The sequence below is a fragment of the Trichoplax adhaerens genome, genomic scaffold (genome assembly GCF_000150275.1).
Source record: "Trichoplax adhaerens TRIADscaffold_31 genomic scaffold, whole genome shotgun sequence".
Lineage (NCBI taxonomy): Eukaryota > Metazoa > Placozoa > Uniplacotomia > Trichoplacea > Trichoplacidae > Trichoplax > Trichoplax adhaerens.
Genome location: NW_002060971.1, coordinates 392,639 through 403,081, shown reverse-complemented (window position 1 = coordinate 403,081; position 10,443 = coordinate 392,639). Strand labels below are relative to the sequence as shown.

Genomic DNA, 10,443 nt, shown 5'->3' with positions numbered 1-10,443 from the left:
AGGAAAAACTATGATACTAGGTCTATCACCGATCAAATGGATGCGTTCATGAATCTAATTCGGATTCTATTCATGCATCCATTTCACTATCCAAATAAAAATAGGAAACATTTTAAATTCTACGATCCTACCATCCACTCGATGTACGCCTACGTTCGATGTATAGCCTATGATGATGACTAGTTAATAAAGTTATTTTTGAAATGAATTAATAATTCGTTATTGTTATTCTCTTTTTTCCACGTATTCTATTGCTACTCTACATGACAAGAATCGTTAACTAGATCGGAGACAGGTGCTCTTGAATACTACAAACCTACTGTACAATTGGATATTTCTTTCTCAGTATGCCGTTCAAATGAAAAAATTTACGGATAGTCTAGTTATCGTCCGAAAGCTGCAGTACCACGTATCTCGAACTTACTCTAGCAGAACATTAATTAAACCAATCCAAATAACATTATCCAAATCGATTATGCGCTTAGACACAATTTTTAGTTGTCAAGGATGATGCTCGATCAAACAAGAATCAAGTAATTAGCGTAAAGCGCTCTAACTTAATTCCACGTGAACTTTGAAGTGGCTAATAAGCAAAACAACAACGATGCCAAATATCCTATTTTATGCATCAGGAATAACCTAGATGATTCTGTCGGTCTCCTTCAATAACGAAAGGCTACACCTATTTGATTCCAATCCAGTCGACATATGCGTATTCTAATTTTCCTCACTGCCTTGCAAAAAAACGTTTATATTTTCAATGCTAGTGTGTCTCGAATGCCTTTGTATCCTTATTTTGAATGGATATTTTATGAAAATTAAAGCACGAAGGCCACTTAAATGTTGTATTTAAAAATAGGGATAGAATTAAAATTGGCCATGGCCAGCCATGCTAAATTAAGAACGTCGTAAACAATTACTTTTGATATTTATTATACATTCGTCAAGCTTCAGCAAGCTGCTATTTAATTTCTTTTTGATATCCAAATGGGTCAATATATTATTGACGTTAAAATGACGACAGACTTTGCCATAATGAAATTGTTTAAGAGGCCCATCAAAAGTAAAAGACTTTTGAACTGTTGACTGAAACAGACTTTTGATTGATCGTATTGCAGCATGCTACGGAAGAAAAGTGCCATCGCTGAAGGAGATGGTGAAGAAAGTGGAACCTTGGATAATTATTTCAATCGCAGTTATACTGCTACCCCGATCGATGATTAGTTCTGACTTTTAGCCATGGAAAATATTGAAGAAAATGTAAACTTCAGTTGCTGTCTAGAAGGATTAATTGTAGTAAACATTGATCGACTATTTTTCAAGGATTTTAAAAAATGGACAATGGGCTGGGCAATAATAGAAAATAACTTTAGAAACTATTGTGGATCTTATTCAATTTGTCAATCTTAATGAAGATTGCTCTTATATATATACAGTAGATTAAATACTCATCAAACAAGCCACGATTTAACTCCCGAAGTAGCAATAGCGATATCCAACAGGATGAGACACTAGTTTTGCTTTTACCATTTTCATGTCTAGACAGAAAAACTAAACTAGATGTACTCTAGCTGGGAAAAGTTCCAGTACTCCACTTACTTGAGCCAATCATGGCCAAACTTGATCCGATCTGTTATTCCAATTTGTTTATACACAGTCTCGGTTTATGTCAGTGTACAGTAAAATGGAGAACTAAAGTTATGATCATCGTCTAGCACCTGCAATTTTTTCAACCAAAAATGCCAGCAATTTTCTACATAAGGACGAGTATACTTGCCTATCATATTAACGTAACCTTCGATGATGAGCAGGATAAGCAGTGGAGGCTAAAAAGACACCAAAATATCGACAGTCTACACACTATAAAAAATCAAATACTTGATATTATGATCAACTTGTTTAAGGACTAGAAGCAACAGTAATTGAAGCAGAAAATGCACCTGCTAAAGCAGCAACAATAATGACATCGAAAAAGGGACATTACCCTGAGATAGTAGTCATCTTTTGACACTTTCCCAAGTTAATAATTCAGTAGCACATCGGGTGGTAATTAAGTTATCACCATCTGCCAAGAGTCGTTCATTTTTTATTCGATACTAGCTAGACTTGATGCCTTTTAATAGCTTGAAGATACGCTTTAGATCGGAAGCGATCATGATCAAGAGCCTCCTATAGGTAAATAGCGATTCCAGATAGTAATGTGGTAGTCATTTCTGGCTGCTAATACAAACTAATGGATCCTATCATGACTCAATTGCTTTTTCCACTCCATAATTGTACAGTGAAGACATATAAGATCGATGCGGAGATATTCGTTCACTTGTTAAATATCCAATTAAGAGTGGACTATTAACAATCTTAATAAATGCAAAGTATCCTAGCACGCAAGATACTCAGCCGATACTCCTTAATGTTATTTAAAATTGACCAGCGATTATAATCAAGTTATACAGACTAGAAGAGACTACAAAGTTTTGTGTTTTTCATAGGCTGTAGTAAAGCTTTAAGGAAGCCATGCTGTCTTAAAATGGATAGGCATGGCTATGCACAATGATGAACACCTACTAGGAGATAATTCTTCAATGGTTATCCATAAAATAAAACTTCTCGCATTCGCTGTATTAGTGCTATTTAAGTGGCTGATGATCATCGATCGGAACCATGTTACTTAATCCAACTACCTCTGATAACACATGCCTACCTAATGACGATTTTCTTTTGAGGCAAGATGTTATGACGCTATTTTCTAGATCACATTTAGCCGCTAACAAAGTGAAAATGTTTCTCATGCAAAGTAATTCTCATGATCATCGATCGGAGCCATGTTGCTTAATCCAACTACCTCTGATAACACATGCCTACCTAATGACGATTTTCTTTTGAGGCAAGATGTTATGACGCTATTTTCTAGATCACATTTAGCCGCTAACAAAGTGAAAATGTTTCTCATGCAAAGTAATTCTCATGATCATCCATCGGAGCCATATTATACGAGTACAATCCAGCTACGTTTGATTACACTATGGACTACTAGAAATACTCGTAATCCATGGATTACTCATGCCTGCAAAATGAACATTTTCCTCACGGGCAAGAAGTTACAAAGATGTTTCCCGATCACTTTTAGCCGCTAAATAAGCAACTGAAAAAGATCTAGAAATAGATGAGTACTTGCCCAAAATTACTGTTGGACGATGTAATTTTACATGGAATTTATTCGATGGCTGCTATTTTCGGCATATCAACTAAGTGACCTTGATTATCCCTCTATCGTAACCGAATTCTAACCGTACCGATCGAGGATCTACCAGCAGCATTGAATGATGAACGATTATCGTGTTGAAACAGCATAATCCATGTTTTATTCTCGATAATAACATCATATTAATTATTCTTACCATTCAATATTGCTTTGGATGATAGTAATCCTCATTCAAAATCAATGCCATCAGGAATGATGTAGCAAACAGAGACAGGCATAGAAAATGATTTAATCTACCTCTTGTTGATAGATCACATCAGTACTAGCGATACCCTACTAGAACGATAACTGACTGTCAAATGCCATAGAGGAGTCCTATGAACGACTTGCTAATGAATAACTATTTTACTTCTTTACCAGACTACTTTATCATAAATAGATTTTAATTTTTACTACGTATAAGACGTCTGACATAGGAAAATGAGACACCAACATTGCCTATATACTTCCGTCCTAGCATGTCTAATTATATGCTGACAATGAAAACATGGCTATCTCTCTTCGATTGTCCTACTCGAAAGAAGCAAATTATGTTAGAATGGTGTTCAATGTAGGCAATCTATCAGCACAAACGCTTGATGGCATCATTATTTACTTTCATCTGTCTTTACCGAATTGTGTTTTAGAATAGAAAGATGTCATTAGTGATAGTTCGCTACTGCAATTAAGATTATCCTCTTCTAGCACAATAATACTTCAATGAATAGAAAATCTTCAATTGTTTATTGACAACTTATGATCTTGTAATTAACTGTTATCCTTACAAAAAATGGAGTAATTACCCCCTTTAGATTGATTCATGGCTACAATAGATACAATATACTATTACGTATATCCTAAATGACAATTTTACTTCAATGCAAACGATAAAATGTTTTCATAGAAGTTACAGGTTAAAATAGGATCAAGAGTTATCTAGTCAGAATTAGATCTGATCGATTATCTTTGGTCAATACACGAAATTGAATATTAACGTACTAATTTCGATATTGTTGTACTATATCCTTTCTAGATGGAATATTTTGGCCTAAAGATAGTTACGGATAACGATGAAGAAAGATGGCTAAGTAAAGAAGCAAATGTAAAGGAACAATTACAATCGATAGAATCTGATTCCAGCCCTATCATTAAATTTGGCCTCCAATACTATGCTATTGATATCAATAGTATTACAAGTGAAATTACAAAGTAAGTTCTTTATTTTTACCGTCTAGCGATACAAATTGTAATAATTATTCCAGGACAGCTTTGTTAAGTTAACAAATGCAATGATGACAAAGCCTGCAATAATTTCTGCTATTAATCGAGCTGAACATAAATTGACCTATTTCAATATTAATTTTATACATCCAGCTATTATATATCATTCACTCCTCTCATTTTTTAGGTACTATATGTACTTACAATTAAAGGAAGATATCCTTGAACAAAAGATACTTTGTGATAGGGATCAGATTTCGCAATTAGCAGTTTATATTTTACAAGGTTTGAGCATTTGCGCCTAAAAAAGAACCTTAATGCTTACTGAAATGTTAGTCTCAAATATTGACATAATATTTGGATTTTATTTCAAATAGCTGAAATGGGGAACATTAAATCACCTGAAGCAGCTACAAAACATCTATTGCAGTATAATATTTTACCTTCGGTGAGTCGTTGTGAATATTTGATTGTAATATTGCGATTATGAACATTGACAATAACTGTCAGAAGTTTAACAATGACTTCACGAGATTAACATGAATGCTACTTTATTTTTTTAATCAATCAGATTTATCTTAGAGCAGAAAACTTTCCAACCATCGTCGAAGAGGTAATATCTTCTATCTTATCAATTTTAGATATCAAAACCTCTTATACATTTGCTCATCAACTATATTAGTAAATCTAGTTATATCTGCTGCATATCGAGTATCACACTTCTTTCGTAAATGGACTTTTTATTCTCTAGAATATTGCCGCTTATCTTCATATGCAGTATATATGCTTTATAGTACAGTAAATTGTCCATGCTACTTTCATATGAGAATCAATTCATTTGTAAACTCCTATTGTGAACTCTGCCGACCTAATCATGTTTCGATTTCCTTTATCGCAAATATCCAAAAAAGTACTTTACATAATGAAGCTAATTGCACATCCAAATCAGACCATTATGACAAAGAAAAATATAATAAAGTCTAAACTATGAAGAATAATTTACTTTAAAATTTTAACATATAAAAAGCATGCATGCACAAATCTACAGTACATAGTAGAAATATATAGATAAAATAAGGTATTTATTGTAATTAAACTACTACGTTACGATGGCATTAATGCACGATAGCAAAGTAAACGGCTAATATTTATCCTGGGTAATATTGAGCCATAACGAGTAGATAGTAAATTCTCAAAATCCAAATGGCTAAAAGTAGTTGGAAATATCTTTGTACTATACTGTAGTCGATGTATATTACTTACATTTGCTTTTCTAACTATCGGAAAAATTATTTAAAATCTTTTATAGATAATCGATGCCTACACTAATTGCAGGTAAGGTATTCTCATCCTCTTGCGGATCTTATGTTAAAACATAGCATCCTACGTACTGTATATCGATTTACAATCATAATACAATTGAAGATTAAAATATTAATGCACGCAATTTGATCACATCAGAGGGAAATCTCAGGCCTGGGCAGAAGAACAATTTATTAATATTGCACAACGATCACAAGGCTATGGTTATGAATATTTTAAGGTAAGTAGACTTTTGGCTAGGACAATAAATGTAAAACTGAGTTAATTACAGATAGGAAGTGTCATTAGGCCATAATGAAAAAATATTTTTGAAACGTTAAGCAATTTCCCGGTCGAACTATTTAATATTGCTTATTGTGATGAATAGGAGTCGCGCATGAATGGCTACATAAGCGTCCACTTTCAAGGTATTACCATCAAAAGGGACAACGTGCCTCCTGTTTTTTTCAGGTGAAGTAGGCAAAACCTGTAATGGCATATAGTGTAGTCGTGAATATTGCATTATAAATGATTTATAATTTTCTTGTACAGTTGGGAAGAAGTCAGCTGTTTCGAATCGAGCGCCAATGTATTCACTATTTTTAGCCAAAGTAGAAATATTAATGCATCATGTGAAATGGTATTATCTTCAAAAGCAATTCGTACCAAATTACATTACTGTTGTTCGTACAATGAGAAATTTAAAACCATTTTGTATATTGTTATTAATCATTCGTAGCCTAATTGTACTGAAGCGGAATATGTCCTGAGGCGATGTCAGAGTTTTCAGAAATTTCAAATGAACGTTAAAGTGAAGAAGCGAGATAGACTATTATCAAAGTAAATTAATCATCCATTGCTTTAATACAAGATAACTTTCGGCGTACATTCTAGAATTTCATTAAAGTTGATAAATAGATATAATTTTGATCCGTTGATTTTTAAAAGTAAACTGTAAATTTTTCGATAATTTAACGTGCTTAGACGGTTTCATAATTTGCTTTTTTGATCTACTCGCAAAAATGTTATCAAAAGGCCGATACTTATTACTAATGTATTTGTTATATGTTACTATTTCGCTTAGCTCCTTCCAAAACTCTTCCGCTGATGATGACTCAAACAGGTGCAACCGTACTTTTTCAATTTTATTAATTTATAATTATAGCTATTTTTGTTATTTATCATTATCAGTTATTACTTCGTCAGACATAAAAGTAAACCGTTATCTTAACTACCAATTACGTATTCTTAGTGCTAGAGCAAAAGATAAACGTAAATCCACGTTAACCCTTGCCTCTACCGACGAAATGGTACGTACAGCTGTTGAGATAATTATTGAAAATTTTTTTATGTTAAAACGGCGTAAGATAATTGATTCTGTATCAATTACATGCTTGCAATAGAAACAACGCGAAGAAGCATTACGAAAATTTAAACAAATGAAGTTAAGAGGTATGTAAAGCCAATTCCTGTGCTAAACAGTTATTACCGATAGTATAGAGTGTAAATACGACTTTAGCCAAATGAAATATGTGAGAAGCATTTCAAAAACTATTAGAACTAAGCGAAGTAGGTCTTGGTAATCACAGAATTTCTAACCCTCAAATATTGAATACATTTCAGATATGAAAAAGGAGAAACCACCCTTGAATGGTCTCAAAATATTAAATTCAATATTTACCGTTAATAAATGCTATTCTAAACATAATCTGTCACAATAAATTTAAAATTAAATTGCTGAACAAATAACTTACAGATCGCCCAATAGAACCTATTCCTCCAAGAATTAAAGATAAGAAGCCTCCAGCACTTCCTCCGAGAGATAAAAGCGCCGCACCACCCCCTCTTCCCCCTAGGAGGCCTGCCGGACAGTTGCCTAATCGTGCTTATAGTGCCTCAGAAGGAACTAGGAAGGACCATTCTGCCCCACCAAAATTGCCACCAAGGGTCAACTTAGATAGACATCGCCATGCTATAGAGAACAATACCTCCGCCGATAACGACTATGAAGAGGAAAACCAATTTAGATCAAGGTACAACTCGGCACCTCCTGCGGTGGTACGTCCACCAAAACCCTTGCCAACTTCAGGTAATATTGAAATTTGTATATTCTTTCTTTAACCATAAAGTATAGCCACTTTGTAGTTGAAAATTAGTAATTTTGGACTCTTCATCTCTTGCATCTTTTTGGACAAAGGTTCATTATATTATAAATTTACTTTTATATTTTAGGAACGGATCAAGATTACATCACATCACCTATTTATCAAATTAATGATCCTGTTTCTTCACCGTCAATGAGGCGGTATAGAAGTAAAATCTTTGTCAAGTCTGCAAGCAGAGAAGAACAGGTAGAAAAAATAAATTTATCCCTTGAATGTACAGTAATTCTGAATAAGTTATCAACTCTATACTTACTACGTCGTTATTTTTACACAGTTGGAAAGTCTAGAAACAGCTTTAGAAACTGATAGTGTAGATCAGGAATATCATGATATTGAAATGAGACCTGATGGCGTAGTAATTGCATCAAGGCTACCCGAAAATTTGCCTAGAAATCGTTTTAATGATGTCCACTGTTATGATGTAATTTATATTGCCATTACGCATTCTTATGATTGAACTCGATACGATTCATCCTGTTTTCAAAATGCTAATTCTTCTTTTCACTAGGAAACAAGAGTTGTTCTAAATCCTCGTAATAATATGGAAAGCAACGACTACGTCAATGCTAGCTATGTAACGGTGAGTTCATTGCTCATTCAAGCGTCATTATTGTACTACTACAACAATTGACTATGTGTTGAATAATACTAAAATTAGATGGAAGTCGGTGATAAAGTATTACGCTATATCGCTGCACAAGCTCCTTTACAAAATACTGTAGAAGATTTCTGGCAGATGATTTGGGAACAGCAGGTTGCTTTAATAGTAATGGTTACAGCAGAGCAAGTAAGTTTCATCCTAAAATTTACTATTAGATTGCCCCGAAAGTGATAAACTGTTTATGACAAATCCATTTTAGGAAAATTCCACGAATAAATGCTTTACATATTGGCCTGATATGGCTATCGGATCTACCGAATATTTTGAGCCGGTAATTTAAAAATTAGCTGATATTACCGTCGATATAATGTAGTCAAAGTTGATTTATCTTCAGCTTTCCTATAATGAATTTGCTTCGTATATTATTCATAATAGTACTCTGTTTCAAGCAAGACCTTCCACGCAGCATCGGCGTATGTCATTAGAACTTTTGCTGTTGAAAATACAGCTATTGGACAGGTAAAAATTTTAGAGTATACATAATAATACGTTACATAATTCTTAATGTAAAATTAGCTGCATAAATACTACTATATACCGGAGTATGGCGTATGAGCCCTCCTCTATTACTTCAGACAATTATTTATACTTAACGCTGTTGTTTCACCCTAATAGTCTAGAATTATTTACCACATTCAGTTTGTTGGATGGCCAGATCATGGGGTTCCGGACCATGTAGACAAATTTCTAGGTACCTATAAGATGACCATATTTATTTTTAATTAAAATACCGAACTTGATTATTGCCGTTCATAATAATGTGAAATTCATCCTTAGAATTTTATAATAAGATGAACGCGATACGTAATCGCATATACCAAGCTACTGATCAGTTTGAACCTCCTACGTTAGTACACTGTTCAGCTGGCGTAGGAAGGACTGGCGTGGTAATGTTAGCAGATCTAATGATTGCTTATATTAAAAATCAATGGGTGAGTATAAATGTTTTTTTGACTTATTAACAAATAATTTACTACTGCTGATTATATACGTAAGCAGACTGTGTTTAATGTGTTCAATCCTGATTTCTCTGTCTTTAGGAGTTAAATATACCGGCTGTGTTAGCAAAGATGCGAAAACAGAGAATGTATTTAGTCCAGACATATCAGCAATACGAATTTGTTTATTTATCTCTAATACAGTACATTAAAAGATATGATACCAGAAAGAGTCTACGAAAAGGTAACACTTGCAAAATTAATTATGCAAGAATTAAATTCATAATTTTCATTGATCGTTTCCTTGATTCTCAATCGCTTTTAACAAATTCCTAGATACATTTGATGAAGATATGGACATGATGATATAATATCACCGACAGAATATTGTAATTCCGTTTTTTGTCTATCCGTCTGTGATAGCGCTCAGACCGAGGATCGGAATTTTTATGATAATTAGAAGCATAGGATTATGGTATGATAACCTGTGATGAAAATTTTTTATCCAATGGGTGATTAGTATTTTTAATTTGAATATATCCATTATTAAATGCGATTGCTGATAATTGTTCTATGAATGTGTATAATTAATTTTGCTTATTAATGTTATGTATATGCACTCAAATATCTCTTATGATACGAGCAATGCTATATTCGGCATATTTATTCAGGATATTGAAGGCAGATGATCATTCATTACTTTAATGTTATGCAACGATGATGAGACAATTGTACAGATACATGTAAATAGAGCTGATAACTGCAAACTTATGAAAGTATGTACTACTATATAAATTATATTTAATTATTAAATGTTATTTTATACATTCTTCGAAAATGTTGTCTTTTTAGTAAGTACGGCTAAAATCGTGTGCGATGCTGTTTAGAGGAGTTAAATATTTATCGTGCATTTTA

The 10,443-nt window shown here is 33.3% G+C and overlaps 1 protein-coding gene across 1 annotated transcript; it reads left to right on the top strand.

Moving 5' to 3' along the window:
* Window positions 1–3,749: 3,749 nt before the first annotated feature.
* On the top strand, window positions 3,750–9,899 carry TRIADDRAFT_61918 (uncharacterized protein; the record flags this gene model as incomplete). Its single annotated transcript, XM_002117853.1, has 23 exons — window positions 3,750–3,812; window positions 4,275–4,450; window positions 4,650–4,747; window positions 4,840–4,910; window positions 5,034–5,075; window positions 5,772–5,797; window positions 5,924–6,005; window positions 6,153–6,235; window positions 6,317–6,404; window positions 6,504–6,604; window positions 7,017–7,074; window positions 7,168–7,216; window positions 7,521–7,853; window positions 7,997–8,115; window positions 8,204–8,350; window positions 8,438–8,509; window positions 8,588–8,716; window positions 8,790–8,861; window positions 8,966–9,049; window positions 9,206–9,281; window positions 9,368–9,522; window positions 9,631–9,772; window positions 9,865–9,899. The coding sequence occupies 23 exons, from the start codon at window positions 3,750–3,752 to the stop codon at window positions 9,897–9,899; spliced, it is 2,301 nt and encodes a 766-aa protein (XP_002117889.1).
* Between the last annotated feature and the right edge of the window lie 544 nt (window positions 9,900–10,443).